Source organism: Otolemur garnettii, unplaced genomic scaffold (assembly GCF_000181295.1).
Source record: "Otolemur garnettii isolate 467f Iridium unplaced genomic scaffold, OtoGar3 scaffold00012, whole genome shotgun sequence".
Taxonomy (NCBI): domain Eukaryota; kingdom Metazoa; phylum Chordata; class Mammalia; order Primates; family Galagidae; genus Otolemur; species Otolemur garnettii.
Genome location: NW_003852407.1, coordinates 297,853 through 320,175, shown reverse-complemented (window position 1 = coordinate 320,175; position 22,323 = coordinate 297,853). Strand labels below are relative to the sequence as shown.

The following is a 22,323-nucleotide window of genomic DNA, read 5'->3' as shown; positions in this document are numbered from 1 at the left end:
TCATTGGCATACCTTCTTTGGAAGAGCTTCCCTTCCTGTCTTTTGCCCACTTTCTCAATGATGTTGTTTGCTTCTTTCTTTCTTACTGCTCTGCTTGAGTTCTTTGGAGACTCTGATTGCTAGCCCTTCATTGATTCTTAGCTTGTGAATATTTCCTCCTGTTCTGTATGTTGCACTGTTGATTATTTCCTTAGCTGTGGAGAAGTTTTTTTAAATTAATGAAGCCTGATTTAATTATTTTTGTTGTTTTTGTCTGGAAATCAAGCTGTCATTGTCATTGGTGACTTAGTTATAAATTCTTTGGCTCAGCTGATATCTGGAAGAGTTTTTCCTACATGTTTCTGCTAGAATTCTTATGATTTCATGCCTCACATTTAAATGTTGTATCCATCTAGAATTCAGTTTGCGAGTGGTGAGAGAGATGGATTCTGTTTCATCCTTCCGCATGTGTCTATCCAAATTTCCTAGCATCATCCATTGGATAGGCTCAATCTCTATGAAAAATAGTATTGAGATTCTTGAAAGAACTAATAGTAGACCTACCATTCCATCCACCAATCATGCTCATTGGTATTTATACAAAGGATAAAGTTATTTTATGAAAAAGACACCTGCTTGTGAAATTTTATTGCAGCACAGTTCACAGTTGCAAAGATATGAAATCAGCTCCAAGGCCCATCGATTCATGAGTGGATTGACAATATCTGGTACATGTACACTGTGGAATACTGCTCAGCTGTGTAAAAGGGTGAATTAATGCCTTTTGCAACTATGTGAATGGAACTGGAGACCATTATCCTAAGTAAAGTATCTAAAGAATGAAAAACAAACAGCACCTGTGTGCACGATTAGACTGGCACTCACTGATGAGCACGCATGGGCACATGAGGAAGGAAAACTCTGGAAATCAAGCGGAAGCTGGGGGAAGGAGGGGATGGGTGAAAACCTCCCTAATGGGTACAATGAACACTATTTGGGTGATAGACACACTTCCAACCCAGACTCAAGCACCAAAATGGTGACCTAGGTAACCAAAAATATTTGCACCCCTATAATGTTTTAAAATTAAAAAATACAGCTTCATGTTGTTATAAAAATTAAACAGGTAAAATATATAAAAGCATCTAATATGTATTTTTATAATTTTTTTTCTTTTTTTTTCATAATTAGAGAGAAATCAGCTCAGGAAAACCCACTTGCAAAGTCAGCTAGGAAACGTACCCTTATTCTGCCAGACCACTGGCTCAGCAAATGTCTCCAGATTTGCTTATTGAGAAAGATGTGAAAAATGGTCAGAGAGAACACCAAGGTTTTTAGCTGTAACATCTGCCAGAGGACAAAATGCCACGTGACCTGGAGAATTCAAAATTTGCAGCCTGCATGAATGATTTCCACATAATTAAATTAAAAATAAAGGAAGGTGATTATTTGGAAGGAAATATTTCTACATTTGTTCCCGCTGTCTACTATCCCCTCTTCTTCATATATGTGTAAATGATTTAACATCTCAGTGTTTCCAGATTTCTCATTTTCCACTCAGTTTCCCACATGCATTAGTTCCTAACTTTAAAATCTAGAAATATTAATCTTTTAACTCTTACGTATGTCCTCCCACACACGCAGGTGCACACACACACGTACATGTACACACAGGTACTACAGAAAGCACAACTGTTTTCTGGAGAGCCTCACCACAATATTCCTCTCTTTGATGGACTGTGCTGAATATCACACAAGCTCCCTCTGAACTGTCTCCTGGGGCAGGGGAAAGCACCAAGCTTTTTAGTTCCTGAACAAGCCTTAACACTTAAACCCAAGGATGGAAACTCAATTGGCTCATTACCAGATTTAATGGTTTTGAAGGTATCAACTCAGAAATTATTTAAAAGTTGGATTCTTCCCTACCGCCATATATAAAAATTGACTCAATGTGGGTTAAACATCTAAAAATAAGTCCCAAAACAATAAAACTCACAGAAGAAAATATATAGCAGAAGCTTCATGACCTTGGATTGGCTAAGCAACAAAAGAAAACAATAAATAAATTGGACTTCATAAAAAAATTTAAAATGGGTACATTAAGAAAATATACAAGAAGGTAAAAAGGAAAACCTTAGTGTGAGAAAAATATTTGTAAGTCATATGTCTGATAAGGGATTAATACCCAGACTATATAGAGAACTCCCAAAACTCAAGACCAAAAAACAAAAACAGCACCAACAATGTTCTGTTTATAGTCAATCATTGTACTTTCCTTCAGTGCTTTTTAATTCTGTAGAATCAGTAGTAATGTTTCCATTTTGATTCCTCATTTTAGTAATTTGAATTTTGTCTTTCCTTAGCCCATTTTGCTAAAGGTTTTCCAATTTCGTTGCCTTTCCAAAGAACTAACTTTGGGTTTTGTTGATATTTTCTGTGGATTTTCTATTTCCTGTTTTATTTAGCTTTAGGTTTATTTCCTTCCTCTTTTTCTACTTGAAGTTGTGAAGTTAGATTGCTAATTTGAGATCTTTGTCTCTTTTCATCTGAGCATTGATAGCTGTAAATTTCCCCCAGCAATGTTTTTACTGTATCCCAAATATTTTGGATGTTGTGCTTTCATTTTCCCTCATCTCCAAGTATTTCCTAATTTCCCTGTGATTTCTTCTTTGGTATGTCGGTTGTTTAAAAGTGTATTGTTTAATTTCCACAGATTATAATTCTTTCCGTTTTAATTCTGTTAGGGATTGCTAACTTTGCCCCATTGTGGACAGAGAAGATACTCTGTATAATCTCTATTTCTTAAAATCTATTGAAATTCAGTTTGTGGCCTGCTGTATGGGCTGTCTTAGAAAATCAGAAGAATGCGTGTGCTGTTGAGGTTGGGTACAGTGCTCTGTATATATCTATTAGATCCAGTTGGCTTATTATTTGAGTCCTCCATTTTCTTACTCATCTTTTGATTCATGCTTAACCAACTGAATAAAATTTATAGAAACAAGTGAGTGTTGCCTCATTTGAATTGTTTCTTTAGAAGGCTAAACACTCATTCCACTGACCCTGCTGTCTGGAAGGTCTTTTGAAATTCTTATCAGGAAAGACTTTTAGGAATCATAGCATGTCCTTTTGAAATCCTTTATTGAAATAAATATTTTATTGGTGGATTCGATTTAATAAAACAACCAACAGTGATTAAAGGCCAAGCGTTATAAATAAGATGAGCAAGAAGTTATAAAGGGATGTTTCAGTTTTTAAAAAGCTGTCTAAAAATGGCAAGATTATCTTTCTATTTGCAGCTTGTTTTAAGCTTTGTTTCTCCCTTAAATGATGTACTCAGTGTAGCCTGGAGCAAACCCCAGGGACATCTCTTGCTTTGTAAGTTCTTCCCAGGCCAGTTCATCTTGTCAGAGGTATCATCTCAGTCCTCGCTCCTCAAAGCAGTGGGGCTGGAGAGTGTCAGAAGGAGAGATCACGACTAGTCAGAAACACAACTGCATTTCCCCCTGTAACCCACAAAGCATTAGGTGAATGGTGATTCTCGAAGTTACTCTGTTGGCACGCAAGTGGTGAAGTCTACACCAGGATAATTGTTCTTACGAATTTTAAAAGATGGAATAGGAATTGAAAAGAAAGTTAGGATTCTTTAGTTAAATCTGTAATGAATCGTCATGGGGAGGAACATTCAACATACATCATAATATTAATAAGACCAATACTGCCTATTGAATGTCAATCCAGTATCTAGTTATTTTTCAATATTACTAACAACTATATAGCTTAGATAGTGATTATATAATTCACCTTTACAAATTAAAGAAGACAAACAAACATGAAGCTTAAGAACCCAAGAATACGTATCTGTTCAGAAAATCCGTTTCAAACCTAGGTGTGTCTAATTCCAATTCTTGTGCCTTTCTTCTCTCCTGTTGTTCCTTGGGGAGAAATCAGTCTTGCATAACTCTGTGCTTCTAAGCCTTGATCCTTAGAGCTCTGTGATCCCACTGAAAGCCAGGGGCTCTGTGAATTCAGCAAGGTCAGACCCCTTTCTGTCTTGTAGCCCCTTTTAAGTTTGTATCTTCAAATCTTCTCTTGCTACATTCCTTCTTCCCCCTTCACACGAAACAAGAGGGTGAAGAAAGCCCAGCCTAGCTGCCACTTTGTCTCCCACACAATTGGATAAGTTGCTATTCATCATTTTGTTTGTAGTCTTTTGCAGAATTTTCCAAATATGCAGAAGTACTAAAATTTAGGTTAATTATTCTTAGGATGCTGTGAGCTAGCAAACTATACCACTCTACCCAGTGAGACTCTATCTCATAAATAAATAAATGAATAAATGATAAAAATTTAGGTCAATTTAAAGCAGTTATACACAGAATTCTCTATTAAAATCCAAACATATACCAATAATGTTATAAGGGAATATATTTTGCAGGGACCCATAATTATTCCGTGGCATTTGACTTCCCTGGATTCCTGATGTTGACAGCATTTTCTACCATGAACGTTACCCATAGATCTGAATATTGCTACTGATGCTTACACTTAGTTGCTTCTTGGCTTAGTTCGTGTTAAATCCATTTAATTGCATCTAATTTTTTTTCTCTCTTCCCCATCTATTACCTCAAGATAAACCAAGTGTGTAACTAAAATACTAGTTGATTTTTTTGAGAACCTAGATTAGAAGCTATATTTATTTATGATCACACTCCTGTTACTTGTGACTTTAATTACTGGTAGTTATTATTTTTACCAGGTCTATATTTTTACCTCATAATTCTAACTTCATTTCTCCATGTTTTATTAAAGCACAAGGTTAAAAATGAGTTCAATTTTACAGCCACCTTAGAATTATTAATTTCATGTCTCTTTCCATTACTAACAAAGTATTTTTTCATCTAATCATATTTTCCTGAGTCAAAGGTGTTTTCAAATGCAAAACACTTCCAAAGTTGAGAGCACAGAATTGAAACCCAGGAGTACTTAGAAGTTTCATCAGTTAACGTAATCATTGCGCCATGAGGAAAGAAGTGAATTAGGTCACATGTGAGAAATCGAATCAGATAAGGCAAATGCTGTGTATTTGTTATCATCAAGCCTGATGTATGTATGAAACCTATTCAAATTAAACTAGGACCTAGGCTACAAAGTCGTAGAGCATAGATGTAGTGAGTTTATATTTAAAGAGAAAAATGGAGAAATAGGAACAGGAAACTTTTACACTGAAAGTGCTGCAGTAGCCCTTGGCCCTTGGCATTGTCCAGCCCTTAGTGAGTGACAGCACCACAGGGGAGTAAGGAAAACACAGCTCCTTTCAGGTCCGACATGGAACCCACTGTCTGCATGTGGCTGTTTAAATTTATTAAAATTAAATAAAATAAAAACAAGTCAGTTCTGCAGTTGTGCTACTCACACTGTAAATGCTCAACCGCAGTTACTGTGACTAGTAACTGGTATTCACATTGGACAACAAAGTTGGAGAAATTCCCATCATCACAGAAAGCGTGATGGAGAAATGGTGTATAACAGTGTCTAGTGGATCACCGTAAATGGGACTATGAGAACAAGGAAGGAAGCAGAAGCAGCAGCACACAAATAAGTGAGAACTGTGATTAGAAGTAAATACAGTAGAACCTCTGCAAGTTGACTGCCCAGGGCCAGTAACACAGTGGTCAACATACAGAGGTGGTCAGCATAAAGAATGAGGTCTGCTGGACTGATACTTACATAGGGTGTATGTCCAGTCTATAAAAATCAGGTCAGCTTAAGGAGGTGGTCAGTGTAGGGAGGTGGCCAGCTTTGGAGGTTCTACTCTACATACTGAAGGCTGAATGTTCCCTGAGTCTTTAAGCATCATCTAACTGCCATCCTTGGTGATTAGAAGTCAGCATTCTGGTAACAGAGATGTGATTGGATGAAGGCAGGAAACTGTGCAGCCTGGTTCACTGCACATGAGCGTCCCAAGCACAACCTCAGACCCCTGCTGAGTGAAAAGGTCAAATCCAAGTATAAAATGATAGTCACCCTCACACACACTAACACACTGTGACTTCTTTCTGTCTGTTGTCATTATTTATACTTCCCCATTTCAAAGAGGGTACAAACCATTTGGGGCCACTTGACCTACTCAGGATTCATCCTGTAGTGACCGGTGGGTAGACTGGAAAGTAGGACAGACCTGGCATCGTATCTGAGCCCTGCTACTTAATGAGCTCTCTGGTTTCCTCATTTGGGAACGGGGACAATCACTGTATCCACTTCTTGGGGTTCCTGTGAGGATAAGTGCAGCAGAGCACTTCGAGGTTGGCACCTGGTGCTGCCGGTCCTGGTGAACAAGTGCTCCCAGCATTACGTGAACAACAATATTCCCTCCCCAGCCTCTCTGTATTCATATCCTCAGCATCCTCATTCGTGTCTTCTGATCTCTATGCTCTTCTGCTTCCTTCACTCTTTCCTCTCTCCCAGAAACACCAAAGAGGGAGTCAGGAGAGCAAGGAAAAGAAGACACCAGAAAGTAAAGAGAAAAGTAAGGAAGTGGGAGGAGAGCGAGGGTCACGGTCATTTATAAAAAGACGAGCTTCCTCTTTAATTCCTGACCAAACCCATCTTATTTAATTTTGTATTTAAGTTGCTGAGTCCACTTGGCTGACGTTTTAAGCTAAAGAAATGATTTGTTTGTTTTGATTAATGAACGAATAGTATTTGTGTTTCTTACTGAGTTCTTAGGTGGTCAAACAGAAGCAGAAATAATTCAGTCTTTTTTGAGAACCATGAATTAAAAAAAGGAAACCTGAGTGTTTGGTTATATTGTCTCTGGTTAATTTTCTGATGTAAAGCGCTGCTCAAAAAACATTTCATTAAGTGCTCCATTTGTAAGCTGCTTGCAGTGCTTTGTAATCTAAGCATTATTCAGTCATTTCTCTGAGGCGGAGGGCTCTCTGCCAAAGCACAGCTTACCGACTAAAGCAGGTGAGAAGGTTTGTGTAGGTCTAATTGGTGACCAAAGACTGCTCTGCAGAATAGTCCAGAGAAAAGCCCAAACTTAGCCCTGACACTATGGAGGAGTGAACCTGAGCATAGATAAGGCACTCAGTTCTCACATGTGTGTCCCCTGACTGAGATCATCACAACTGGCCTGTAGTCTCTTCTTTTCTAAAACGGTAATGATTATCCCTTCCTTAATTACTTTGTAAAAATGTTGAGGTTGTCTGGCGTGGTGATCAGACCTATAATCCGACCACTCTGGGAGGAGGATGGATTGCTTGAGCTCAGGAGTTTGAGAACAACCTGAGCAAGAGTGAGACCCTGTCTCTACTAAAAATTAATTTAAAAAAAAAAAAAAGACTGTCTGGGTGTTGTGGTGGGCACCTGTAATGCCAGATACTTGGGAGGCCTAGGCAAGAGGAGTGTGCAAGCCCAAGAGTTTGAGGTTACTGTGAGCTATGATGCCACAGCACTGTGCCTAGGGCAACTGAGTGAGACTCTGTCTCAAAAAAAAAAAAGAAAAATGTTGAGTTAACTGATAAAAAATGTTTTTAAAGTGAAAGCATGGTACACTTGAAAAAGTTGCTCTGATTCCAGAACCCTTCCTAAATGTGAGGGAAGATAGCAGCTAAATTTGGTAGCACTCACCAAGGTAAAGCCAACAGCTCAAAGCAGATTCTCTCCAGTTTAAGTCTGAATAATCCCCAAATGGCTAGTTAATTCAGTGCAAACCCACTGGAGAAGCAATTATTTGGAAGAGTATTTTGGAGCAGATGCTCTGCTCTCTTTCGGTCCAAAGAGAGTGGCCACTGTACCACAGGTTGTTTATAGACAGCTCTTACAGCAGGAGCAGAGCCCAAGGCAGACAATTTTATCTGTGCTGACCTTTCCACCCCATCTCGAACACGGCAGAGCAGAAAAGTCTTCACTGCCCTCTTGGCTTCCAAGTCCTACCAACAATTCCCTCTCACTATCTGACTCAAAGTCTGAAGCACTCTTAATTTTTCCCTTTCTTCGTTATCTCTTGAAACAAATCTAGACTCCATGCTATTCACACCCACCTTTTGCTCTTCGTTCATTGTGATCCAGCTCTGGTCAGGTCTCTGAGATCTGTCCCTGGACGATTACAATAGCTTCCGCAGTGTACCTACTTTCAACATCTTTTTCACTTTTTCTGGACGACATAGTTCTAAGCAATCAATTTCCCTGAAAGAACGGTTTGAAACTTGTTGAAAATGTTCTTCAGCTCACATCCTGTATTCAGTGAAAGGCCAGTAAGACAGAGGATAAGAGGCTGGGCTTTGGAATCAGACATTCCATCACAGTCTTAGTCCATTTTCTGCTGGAATAACAAAATAGCTGAGACTGGGTAATAAATACATTAAAAAAGTTTTGAAAAAAAAATTATTTCATACAGTGTAGAGGCTGGAAACTTCAAAGTCTAGGTCCCTGCATTTGAAAAGGGCACCATGACAGATAACAGAATGGTAAGACAGCATGCATATGAGAGAGAGAGAGGGAATGGGAGACAGAAGGAGAGGAGAGGAGGGGCGCAGAGGGGAGAGAGGGGAGGGAAAGAGAGACAGAGACAGACAGAGAAGGAGAGGATGGGGAGGGAGGGGGGAAGAGGAAATACCTCATCCGCTTCATCAGGAAACCACTCCTGCAGTAACAAACCCACTCACAATAACAGCATTGATCCACACAGGAGGGCAGAGCACTCATGACCTAGTCGGCTCTTAAAGCTTCTTTCAACACTGTTGCACTGGAGACTTGAGTTTTCAACTTTCACCAGAAAGTAAAGAGAAAAGTAAGGAAGTGGGAGGAGAGCGAGGGTCACGGTCATTTATAAAAAGACGAGCTTCCTCTTTAATTCCTGACCAAACCCATCTTATTTAAAAACTATAGCAATCAGCTACCTAATAAAAACTATAGCAATCAGCTACCTAATAAAAAATGAGATATATTCATGCATTCAGAAATATTTCATATTTTTGACTCTCTGCGTTATGCCAGACACTGGATTAAGGTAAGGATTGCATGAAATAAGGTATGTGAAGTAGTTAAAGGGCCTAATTAGATATCCAACAAATGTTACTACTGGGAGGAAGAGGAATTAAAGAGAGGAAGAGGAGGCATTGTTACCATTGTCTGCAAGTTCTGATTCTAATGTGCGTGATGCTGCAATCGCTATGACCCGTCCCCTTGCATTTGTTTATTCAACCCATTTCCCCTAAGCCTTTGTTCATCAAGGGATTCAGGAAAACGGCCACCTTCTCCACAAAACTGCTCTGATACCAGAACACTTCACTCTGATTTTTTTAAACCTCCAACAGTTTCTTAATTTAAAAAGCTTTATCAGGGGAAATAAGATTTTTTTTTATTTTTGATTTTTTTTCATATTTATGTACACTAGAGCACTCATAACCATGTCTTATGCAAAAATACAATGGTAATTAATGAGAGCATGAATACATGAATGGATGAAGAATTGAGTGCGTAGGTGAGTGAGAGTGGGAAGCGCTGGTCAGTGTCTTCGGATTCATTTTTCGTGCACCTGTGGATATCAGAACCTGCAATCAGGGATCAAGAAATATGAATTCCATGTTCAAATTGATTAGGGCCTTGCTCGTTGACCTTCAGTCAGTAATTTCGCCTTTCTGTGCCTCATACATTCATCAATTCCTCAAATATTTGTTAGGTGCCTCCTGTCTACCTAGCCTGAAACATTCCTTATTAAGTTTGTTTCTACCTAATTTCCTTTCTGGTAATAGACCTTAGTAGATTAAAGAAAAATTAATTTTTCTTCCTTGGACTCAAATGCTTTTTCACATTGAAGAGGTGAGCGGCCAGCATCTACAGGACTGGTTAATAAGCAAATCATGTTATAATCTGACCATTCTTTGGATATTATTCCTGGAAAAAGAAGAAAGAAAATCCTTTTTAGGGTGCTAATTAAATTAGGTATTAATTCAGTTTACACAGGAGCATATGTAATGAAACAAAAGTGAACGTATTTTATAAATCGTGTCTTTCTCAAATATATATTGTTCATCTTTTTGAGAAATCAATGCAATCAGCTATATTTGTTCTCCACCCATTATACGTAATTAAACAGTTCAGGTCTGGTGGGGTCAAAAGTATCCAGTAATATTTACCATCTGACAGCATTCCAGTGGCCTATATTCTATGGTGGACTATCCCCGTTCGTTGCAATGAGCAGGTATCTGCATTAGCAAAACAGCTACCATTCTAATTTTCTCTAATTGACTTCTTGGCAATGCTAACAGAGAGGGCAAAAGATGCAGGGACATAGAGATGGGACCCCAAAAAGCACTTGGCATGAATGGGGACACTGAGTGAAGTAGATCATCGGTAATGAATAAAGGACCATGGGCTGTCAATCTGGCACATGCCACTGAAATTTAATTCATAGAAAATATTAATTAAAAATAATGATGTTCTTCCTGGGCTTCATTATCAAGTATAGCATCTTGATCTAGCCCCAAGACCTGTCTGCAAGTCTCTTGATTCATTCCCTCAGCACCAGAGAGCCACATTCATCTCCTACCTTCAGGGAAGATTTAACAAAAGCTCTTAGAATAATGAGTCTCCCACCTATGATGTCTCTGAGGAAGGAGAACCAGGGCTTCTCCTGATTACTCATTCTTTGTCTTTCTCAACCTCTACAATCAATTTTAATGTGCATCCATTCTCCTTTTCCTAGCCACACAGAAGATACTGGCCAAAAACCACCTATTGTAGGTGCTCAAAGAGTCATTGAGTATTTCCTCAGCTTTCTTTATCCCAAACTGATACGTTCTATAAGAAAAGTTAATAAAAATGATGAAAAGCTGATCAATAATTCCAAATCTGTGGAATAATTCACAATATCCATAATTAAAAGTAACTCCCATCGACATCCTCTCGAATCCACACTGTTTCCGTAGGATTCAATGACAGCGAATTCCAGCGAGGAAAGGCTGCTGAGCTTCGTTTTGCAGAGACAATTGATAAATTTTCAAGCCTATGTATTTGCAACATTTCAGCAAATACAAAAAAATAAATTTACTGTCATAATTGTCATTAAGTGCATTCCTGAACAAAGGGGTCTGGCCATAATTAATGATTAATTCATTTGGAATTCATCACGACAATATTAAATGTGTTTAACTCATTTGATGCTTCTACGGAGGGAGCAATTCTAGGCAATTCTTTTGTGATTTGCTGATTGTAAAGTTTAAGAGCTCTGAGCATGTGCGGGAAAATAGTTCCACATTGCTCTCTAGTGGCGTGCTAGAAAATTACACTCTTATTAAGCATAAAGAGAAAACCTTCACTCCCTTTTGCTTTTTTAATTCACCCTTAAAGCATCTTCTCCCTTCAGTATGGTTTCGAATAAGGTGCCTCCATCATGATATAAAGGGAGATCAAAGCAATACATCCCACCAGTTAACCAGTAAATGAGTAATACTTCCTTTGTTGTTCAGGTATATTCAATTGGATCAAGTTTTATGGAGGCTGGAAAAAATGTTAGAATTATTTCCTCACTAGGTCCAGAATGCAACCTGACAAAAGCATAGTATCGAGTCCAGAAAGACCCCAGAAGATGTTAACAAGCAAGTAACTTACGAAAAGCATAAAGGAAAGCTCCTTGAAAAAGGCAGTGAAAGGGGTTGTGGAGTCTTCACAGGCCTTTGATTACCTGGGTCATTTTGTGTTACTTTAGAAAAACCAGTGAACTCATCTGAGCCTCAAATTACTACTTAACAATAAGAAAATATTGGATCCAAAGAGGGTGGCACCTGTGGCTCAAGGGAGTAGGGTGCCAGCCCCATATACCAGAGGTTCCAACCCAGCCCAGGCCAAAAACTGCAAAAAATAAAAACAAACAAACAAACAAACAAACAAAAAAGATCTTCAAGACCCCTCCTATCCCTAAGTAATATTCTTATACCATCTACAACTGCGTTGCAAATCTCTTCTCCTTTCCCAGGTTTAAGCTGTCAGTACTTTTAATTTAATTTTAAGGCTGACATCCTCTAAACATGGTTGGGATTTGTGTAATTTAGTGAACGGTGTAATTCATTCACCCAGGAGCTACTAACTTAGAAAGCTCCAGTCTCTTTGTTGGCATGCTCTGTCCCATGGCTGAACATCAAGTAAAAGAATCTCTCAAACAACTAGAGATTTGATGGGTATCAGTATTAGCAAGAGTCCAGATCGGAATGACAGTTGTCCCGCATTTATGGGGCCAGGGGAATCAGGAAATGAGGAGCACTGCTCAAGAGCAGCCACATGGCAATCACATTAACTTAAAAATGCAAACCAGTGAAATGAGAATGAACCAGTTAAGGTAATTTTTTAAAAATTTTCTTTCTTTTTTTTTCCTTTGGCATTTCCAGACTGGAGGCCAATAAGGCAGTCACATTACAGAAGCTTTTACAGAAAGTATTGGTCAAGGAGATATAAGCAGAACTGGAAGGCAGCGAAGGTGAAACACTAAATTCATTATGCCTTCCAGCTCTCAGCCTTGTTGTTTCTCATACACTGTGACCAAATCTCTCTCTCTCTCTCTCTCTCTCTGCTCTTCCTCTATCTCTCGCTGACAAAAAAAAAAAAACTAAACTAAACTAAACTAACCTATGAAAACACATACAAAACCTAACTCCTGAGCATTTGAGTTTGGAATTTCTAATCTCTTTCTCACTCCCTTGATGAATACAGATAAGTGCAGATATGTAGATGTGTTAGGTTGATCCAAATGAAATTTGAACCAGAAAAAAAAAAATCTCATATAGTTCAGAGCAAATGAAATGTTTGTTTACATTGTTGTTGCTCAAGTGAATCATATGTTTAAAATCAGACTTAGTCTCTACTGCCATAACCAGAGAGAATAATTTCTCCAGTAAAAAGGTATTTTTGAGACCTACCTAAATATATTTCCATCCCTTTCCTTGGATCTCTCTGAAGTTTTCTGTCTCCCATTATCCTTCTATCTCTCTGTTCTACTCCTCTTCACAGGCCATAGTTAAATGTCTGTATCGGCTGTAAGTCTTCTTTGAATACAAATTCCTCAGCTAGTTTTTCACGTCTGTAAATCTGTAGTGTTCATAAGCTCTATCACCTTCTCTACTGCTTAATTTTACATAATTTTTTATTGTTTCTCTGCCCAGCAATATGTTACAAATCTGAAAACTGAGGTTGGTCTTTTACAAGTAGTCTTGGATCTCAAAGAGCATTTAACACTTGTTGATTGATTATTTCATTAGTGAACTAGTTTGACAACATACATTTTCAAAAAAGAAATATCCCCCTTTTGAAGGGAAACAATTCACTGAATAGAAGCTGTCTGGATATATTAGATAAACTTATCTTGTTCTCGCTGCATGTGTCTCTTGGGTGATTGTGATTTAGAATGTCAGTATCTTTAACACTAATACTTAGGTCACATACTGGTTTTATGAAGAAAAATCCATGTCATCAATTTTCATAGATCCCTGTCAGAAATAAACTTACTTGTTTTTAATGCCTTTTTTGTTTACTATAACACCCAAGTACAGAAAACCACATGCAACAAGTATATGGTTTAATGAGGTGTTGTAGATTGAAGTTCAGCATGTTTCTTTGCCCTGTTTTCTGCAAACTGGCATTTCAATCCAGAGACTTGATCAGACTGAGCAGTTTTGATCCCTTTCACAAGATACTAGTGGGTAGTGCATTCTCTCATCAGGAGGTACAGAATGTCCAGTTGTCTCTCTTGACCTCAGCAATTATTAATGCTTGCTAGAGTTATATTCTGAGCTCACAACCTCAGATATTATTGCTCTTTTAAAATCTTTGTAAATTTATGCATTTATATATATTTGATGGGTTTTAAAACATTGCAGTTGCTTATGTGAACTCAGATTATCACACATGTCTATCTGTGGGAGCCTCTTCAAATTGGCCCCCAAATCCATTTGACATGATTTTATTAGTTTTTGGCTGCTTCCTTCCTAGCTAATATGTCAAGATGTTTGAGGTTCAACTGGTACATTTCCTGCTTGAGACCAGGAATCAACCTGCCCTGCCAGAAGCCCTTGTTTCTTATGTAGGAAGTATTTTCTTCTAAACTGTATTCTGTGTGCGAGGGACGTTTGTAGCTATTGAACCCCTGTTCCAGTCCTTTTTAGTGAACAGAGCTAGAAGAGAGAGAGAATACTTTTTGAGTTTAAAGTTATTTTTGCAATTTAATTTTAGGGAACATAAGACTTTATTTAACCTCTTCTGTATTACGTCTCTATGTCCTTTTGTCTACACCAAGAATCTGGTTCTGAAGGACACAGGGGATGATTGAATAAAAACTTGTTATTTGCTTTACCCATATTATGTTCATCTCAAAATAATAATAAAGGTATTATCATGAATCATTACTGAAGCATTTATTTTTGCATACAATGTCCCTATTCTCCCTTAATTTTGTCTTACAATAGTACTGTATCTACAATACAGAACTTGTAACCACTAAAAAATAGTCCCTCCCTCTTAACCTCCTCTTGGTGAGAGTTCATTTATTTATTCACCTGTTAGCTATTAGCTTGATGTCTCCTTTGGTCACTTGGTATGTCTAAAGCTCACTTTATAGGATCAGAGAACAGTATTACCCAATTGCTTGCAGATTGATATGTCAACTGTACCCTTCATATTAACTTTTTTTTCCACAAATTATTTGGATTATAATTTTCTTATGTTGTATATCTAAAGTTAATTACTCCAGCTTTTTCTAGCACGAAATGTTGTTGTCAAAAACCTTGATAATATCCAATGTATTCCCTTATAAGTCATATTTTTTGGTCGGAATGTCTAAAAGATTATTTTAAGACAACAAAATTTTTTTTTAATTACATTTTTTAGTATCTACTTTTTTCTCTCTCCCCCTTGGCTTTCTTCTTTAAGACCTCCTATTATCCGTGTGTTATATCTTCCTTGCCAACTTTAATATTGTCTCTTTCTCTCCAATTTTTTATTTATTCTTCTATATTTCTTTTTGGGGGTTTGTGCATTTTTCATTTCTATATATTTGTCCATAAACTTACCCTTTATTCTGAAAATTGTTTTTAGTTTACATATATAATTCTTCCTTGAGTCATGCCACCTCATTTCTGAGTTTTTCTGATTTATGTTACTCTTTCATCATATCTGGCATTGTTTTCTTAATGTTGTTTGGTTCATTTTGAAATAGTAAATTACAGTTTTGATGTATTTTTCTTGGGTACTTTGGTTCTACTTTCGATTTTTTTTCTTTTTGGTACTTAATCTATAAGAATGATATTCCCCTCTTAATTTTGTTCTCATGGTAATTTGGTAGGGAATTTTACCTCAAAAAATTTTTGTTGCTCACATTTATGTGACTTGTTTCCTTGCATTTCCAGAAGTTCAAGTAGCTCTTCTAAATACAGAGCGCTCCCTTTCCTGTTGTTTTTATTAGACCAGGGTTCTGCAAACTACAGGCTGTGGGTGGAATCTGGTCTAGGGCCTGTCTGTATAAGAATCCCAGAAAAAGTTTTTACATTTGTGTAGATTTGTAAACAAACAGAGATAAATATGTGACCTTCCAAGCTAAAATATTTCCTATCAGGTCCATTACAGATGAGTTCTCCAATCCCTGAAATGGACTAAAAAGTATTATTGCTTGCTTTCCCAGCTCTTGTGGTTATTTTTCTCTCCTACCTTTATCTGGACTTTCTTTCCCCCTCATTTATATGACTTCAGTCTTGTTCAGATTTTGCATCGATTCTCAGTAGTTTGTTCCCAGTTTGGTCTCTGCCCTGGAGAAGAAACTGCAGGTCACTTTAAGCATTTATATTTTCTCTCTTCAGAATCCCCTGCAGCACACGCCAGCATTTCCTGATATTTATTTAGAATTATTCTGTTTTCAGGTTTGATGCTTTCCTTTGATTTTTCTTACACAGACGTGGATAGCACACAGTTACATGACTATTGATTGGCCACATCCACTTGTACTTTAGAATTTGAGGACATAATTTATCACTTAATTTTTCAGTAAATATCTAAATGCTCTTGCTTTTCTATCTAGTGGTTCATATGGGGATTGAAGTTGCTTTCTTCCCAGAATACAACTCACTCATTTTTAAACAACAATTTACTTAATAGATTATATTAAATTTGTTTTCAGGAAAATGTTTACCCTAGGTATTTCAGTATACTAAATAAATCTACATGTTCATATTGTTTCTGTTTTTCTCCAGAGTCAAGTTCCCATTATGTAATCTCCCTAAAAGCTTTTAACAACGCAGGAGAAGGAGTTCCTCTTTATGAAAGTGCCACCACCAGATCTATAACAGGTAAGCTAAAATTCTCAGTCCTCTTGTGACAAGGCAGTCAAGGTTTGAGTTATGGTAAAAATAAATAAATAAATAAATGGAAAAATGCAAAATGAAACAAAATACAAAGAAAGAAACAAAAATGAATGCATGTAGTCCTCTTCAGAGCTCTGTGTATGCACACAATTTTTTTATCCCTTTCACTTTCAAAATTAAATGGGAAGAATTCAGTCTATTAATCATTATATGGGCTTAAAGTTTTCATGTCCTAATCCCACTCTTTCTTCTCTGAGCAGCTTATCTCAAATCAATGCCATTTAGGCAGAAAAGTCTGTGTATAAAGATTTCCAGATGATCAAATAAACACTTGCTTCTCTGCACAAGGCCCTTCAACTAAGATCAGAGCAGTGAGGTAGACTTCTGGAGTGGTATGGGCTAGGTTGACTCACATAGGTGGCATCTTTCTGAGGTGGGCCTACAGGTCATTGAAGGGAGTAGCTGACACAAGGGTTTGTTACCTCTAGGTATTCTTGTGTGAGTTGAAATATAAAGGCAGCACACAATTGCAAAAAAGACTCAAGCAGCTGAGAAGGGAATGGATAAGGCAGTAAGATCTAAGCCCTTTGTGAAGGCTATTATGTTTTTAGTATAGCCGACCTTATTCCAACAAAGAAGAAGTAATACTTCTGTGGGGTTATTCAGAGTCACTGGAAAGTCATGTGGCCACTCCCCCTACCCCATGGACCTGTGTCTGAAAACTTGAAGTAACTCCCAATAGTTTCAGCTCTAATTAACATTTTAAACTTGCTCTCCTACCAAAATCCACTACTCTCCGCCCTCATTTTACTTGAGAGCTATTTTCACCTGCGATGAATGAGAATAAAGGATCTGAGATAGCAGGTGCCAGGTTTGACTGCAAGAACCAAAGAACATGAAATATTGCTAGAGTTTGAAGTCCCAATGAGTAGAAGCAAGTGGTTAGACAAGAAATAACAAGGCCTATGGCTTTTGCTGCTGCCCAACTTTCTGTGAGCCTGTGCAGCTCATTTCCAAATGCACACATTGCATTTGTAGACTACCTCGCTATATGAATTCACAGTTGTTATGTGATCATTTCTGGAATATACCATCAATTTACTGATTTCAAGATTTTCTTATAAGACAAAGTTGTTATTTCTGTCTCCTTGAATCTTTGGCCATTTTTTTTTTTTTAACCAAGGTCTAAGATTTGCCTAAAGTAGTATATGAAGTTCTGCAGACATGTCACCATATTTATGCATGTGTGGAGACAGCCTATATCTTTCCTTATGTTGCCAAAAGGGCTCATGACTCCTCCAAAAGGGTAAATACTTACCCCATAGACTATTTGCTGTCAAATATATTATCTTCAGGTGGAGGAAGAAGCAGCAAAGAAGTCCAGGATGAAAACTAAAAGATAACATGATGGGTGGGTGCCTGGAGTTTTGCTTTCCCTTCTCCTCCTGCTTTGCCAGCAGCAAGATTCTCGGAGATTCGGCAGGCTGCTCTGGCTGCCTCGGTGTTCCCCGTAGCTTTCATTTCGTGTGCTGTGGTAGAAAATACTGAGAGGCTGCTCGTTGCCTTGACTACTTTGAGCCTGAAATCAGGCCACACCAAACAATACTGGAGTCAGATGTTTTAAGTTCTTTTTCTCTTCCGAAAACTAAAGCCCACAAGGAAGGACATGGAGGTGACAAACATCAGTTTTAAACAGAAAGTCATAGCAGCAGTAAAGGGGGCAGGGGTGAAACCAAGCGAAGGTCAGTCATCCAGAAAGAACCGTCGGAGGCCTTGTCAACGTCCCTTTAGCGTCTGTTGTCATTTTTTTAAATTCTCAGCATATGGCCTTCCCAGAGAGGTTGCTAAAACAACAGTGATCCATATGGTAATTTCTGTTCCTGATAGGACTCGAATCTTCGTGAATCTGAGAAATGAAATGGTTCCCAAAGTTGAACCTTGTGTGAGGGATTTTCTTACGGAAGGAAAGCTAGTTAAGGTGTTGAAGAGGAATGCATGAAGCCAGTTCTTTACTAAGGAAAAGTACACACTTTTTAAGGAGGTGGCAGAATTATTGTATTGTGTTTCCACATATCATGAAGAACAAAGGACAAATGCACAGAATCAAAGGTTAGGGTTCTAGGAGGAACTCTGTCAATAAAAGATACTCTCTGTCTCTAAGTTCTGGGAAGTCGTCCCATGAGAAGTGATTTTCAAAAGGCCAGCATAAAGTAGATACAAAATATATCATAGACAATAAAAAAAAAAAAAAAAGAGCACCAAGCTAGAATAGCATCAGACTGGGAAGCCTTCTGTTCATAGATGTTGGTGAGCTCCAGACCCTCATGTCACACTGGGAATATCCGTACTGGGGCTGTAGGAAGTTACATCTGGCCAAGTGGCATTAAAAGTTTCATTTTTGTGTGTAAGGCCATTCATTTGTTATTTTTACAAGAACTAAACATTTTGAGCCTGGGGAAGGGAGGGAAGCAAGTACCAATCAGGAGAATAATGAAATCTGTCTTTGGAATAGATTTATTATGAGATTTTTTATCAATGCTTAAATGAAATACAATCTAACTGTGAAATTGTGCTATTATTTTTAAAGCATATTTTGAATGATAGCATCATAACCAAAAATTCATGGGCTCCTACCAGAACATCTGAATTGAATATTTTTCTTTGGTTGCCAACATTTGGGGGCTATATTTTGTCCTCTTTAAAACTTTTTCCTCATCTTTCGAATGTTACCACTGAAAATCAGCAGCCTATCAGACACTCAGAAGGAGGAAGGGACAAAAAGGATCTGGAAGAGTTGTTTAGTGTAAAAAGAACGCTCTAAATTCAATTACTCAAATAGCTTGTGACCTGAGGGGGAAAAAGACAATTAGCAAAATACACAAGATAGATTCATAGTAGTGTTGGCCCCTCCTGGAATGTTCTGCTTTTCTGGAAATGTTCTGTGTCTGCACTATCCAATATGGTGAACACTGGGCTCACGTCACCTCTGAACACTTGAAACTGAGTAGTGCATCATAAGAAATGACTTTTTTAATCATTTAATTTTTATCATTTTGAATTTAAATAGTTTGTATACCTAGTGCTTATTGTATTAAACAGCACAGCCCTCACAGAAGTGCTGAGTAGAACAACAACACCTGAAAACAATAAGTCACGAAAATAAGAAAGAAAAATTTGGCCGAGAGCAGAAATGTCTGAACTATATACATATTTCCATTCATAAATGCCAACAAACACCATTGCTGGCAATTAGAGAAAAGCATTCTGGAACTGACTCCAAGAACCTCAGTAGTCACAGCCATGAATAATATACTATTTTAAAATCAGAAATAATAGGATTGACTGTCACCATTTCTTGAAATCTCTACATTTCCAAATCTTCTGTGCAGTCCCTGTGAAAAATAATTAAGCTAATATGTTTACCAATAAAACCGGATTAAGCAAAAGGACAGGACAGCAAAGAAAGTAATTCATTGATATAGTAGGTCAAAAAAGGAATTTATAAATGATACTATTTCTCCCAAATGTATATGCATTCTTCTTGTGAAGCCAGCCAAGAATAGAAACCAGTGCAGGGAGGCAGCACCTGCTTCAATTTGGCAAAAACATCTTCCACTGCTACACAAACTGAATGATTGGGGTCCTCGAGGAGGCTGCAGTGTCTTCTGTTCCTCCTTCATCATTTCATAAATCCATTTGGGTTTAAAGGAGCCCTTAATAAAAAGAGACATCAAAGGAAATACAGAAAGCCTCAGCTCTGTCATTAAATTTTAAACACAAATTTCTCTCTCTTTCTCGCCCTCTCTTTCTCCTTTTTCCTTTTGTTATTTTTTTTTTTAATTTATATTTGGCCCCAAAGACCACAGACCAGTAAACTACTAAATAATTCATTGGAAAAGAGAGCGATGAATAGAGGATAGACGTTCAAAATGGACAAAGGGAAACCAGCCAGTAGCCACTCTGCTTTGAACTAGGCTGTTTAAAAATATAAACTCTGTACGTCCACTGCCGCAGACATTGTGTGTGAGAGTAGGTCTCAGCTCCCCCCATGTGATCAGATGCCCAGCCTCAGAGCTGTGTTATCTCATCTCGGTCTGTCAGTGACAATGCATATTACAGAATATAAAGATAATTTTTTAAAGCATGAAATGTCTTCAAGTATAAAATAAAAAGTTGAAAATTTAACTATTACTATGGCCACAGAAGAAGTGCCCTCTGATTCTGATATTCCCAGCATAAAAATGATGGCAAGATTCTTTGGAGAATTTTGTAAAACACAGGTGTCATCGTGCAGATTCCCTTTCTGTGATGGATGAAAGCTTGTGTGTCCCTCAGAGCACATCTCATCAGTCTGTAGGTAGTTAATCCCATGTTCTCATTAAATCATGTGAAATCTGCCCACTGAACTTGAATGAGGAAAGTAGAATTCAGCAATAGAATATACATGTAAAGTATAGGAATGCCAGGACAGCACACTTACCTAATTACTCTGCGAGAGTGTGGATAAAATCACGCTACTACACGTCTCCTAGCATTCCAATCCAGGAAGTCTGCCAGGCCAAGTGCAATCTGAAATGTGATTATCAAATATGTAACTGACTCATGTTGACTGCGTGGACCTGGTCAGTCTGCCTTTGGGCAATCACAAGCATACACAGGTTGCTGCCCAGGTCAGGGTGCTTTGTTCTTTACTGTTTGTTTCTTGCCTAAAAGATATTTATGCAGGTACAAGAGAAGCAAGAAGGAAAGCATGAGAGAAACCCCATCAAGTTAGAGAGGGGGAAGTGAAAACAAAAAAACAAGTGTCAGATGAGCATTTATTCGTAAGAGGAAATAAACAAGAAACTCCTTTTCATCTTATTATTTCATCTATACGGTATAAAACTGATCAGTTCTCTACTAGATGTTTTAAGAAGCAATGTGCATCATTCAAAAAAAAGAATGGGCTTTAAGAGATATATAACCGGAAGTGACAGCCACATTGATAAAACCACTCTAAATGGATGATTAAATCATATTCAATTATTTCTGTGATACAGCAATATTGTTTCTGATGTGTTTTCCTATTGAATTAATTGCATTCTTCTCTGTTCTTCTCATGTTCCCTTTCATCATTACTGCCATGCATTTAACTCATTGTGCTGTGTTACCACTGATATTTATTTTGGAACGCTTTTATTTATGTATCTGTTTGTTTCATTTGGTGGGTTCTTTAACCCAGACCCCACGGACCCAGTTGATTATTACCCTTTGATTGATGATTTCCCCACCTCGGTCCCAGATGTCTCCACCCCCATGCTCCCACCAGTAGGTGTACAGGCTGTGGCTCTTACCCATGATGCCGTGAGGGTCAGCTGGGCAGACAACTCTGTCCCCAAGAACCAAAAAACGTCCGAGGTGCGACTTTACACTGTTCGGTGGAGGACCAGCTTTTCTGCGAGTGCAAAATATAAGGTGAAGTTCTTCTAATTGATAGCATGAAACTTCGACTGAACTGCTGTTTGTTTAATTTATTGCTTTAAATGCTGCCTGGATTGCCATGAGTCATTTTGCCTCAGTGACCCTATGTTTAAAAGCAAAGCATTTCAATAAGTCAATTAGATTCCCATCTCTAAAATCAATGTGGGAATAATTGTACTTTAGGAAACAATCTAAGGCAAGGCAGGATAACAGGAAGAGCAGCAAAGTGTTATTTGAGTTCCACAAAGTGCTTAGTTTATATAAATAATTTGATTCTGTTCAAAGGAATGTCATTTTCCCTTTAAAATAGCAGGACTCCATGTTAATTTTCTGGGTAGATTTTGGTATCTTTCTTTTAAATTGGAATCTAAATTGAACCCTATTGATGTCAGAGAGACCCACCTTACAGATAATACGACTGGAATAGGCAACTTGATGATACTTTTCATAACTTCTTTACCACTCAAAGCCATTAACATCTACTTTTTGATTTAGCCTTGCAAACATTTTCATGTGGTCAGGAAAACCCACAATCCAC

At 37.9% G+C, this 22,323-nt stretch overlaps 1 protein-coding gene across 1 annotated transcript in view; it reads left to right on the top strand.

Annotated features, from left to right (window-relative positions):
* The window catches only part of DCC (DCC netrin 1 receptor), a 685,279-nt gene that overhangs the window by 543,363 nt on the left and 119,593 nt on the right, over positions 1–22,323 (top strand). Inside the window, exons 14-15 of the mRNA XM_012801997.1 lie at positions 16,215–16,310; positions 21,547–21,779. Coding sequence (XP_012657451.1) covers positions 16,215–16,310; positions 21,547–21,779 — 329 coding nt within the window. The remainder of the gene's footprint in view (positions 1–16,214; positions 16,311–21,546; positions 21,780–22,323) is intronic.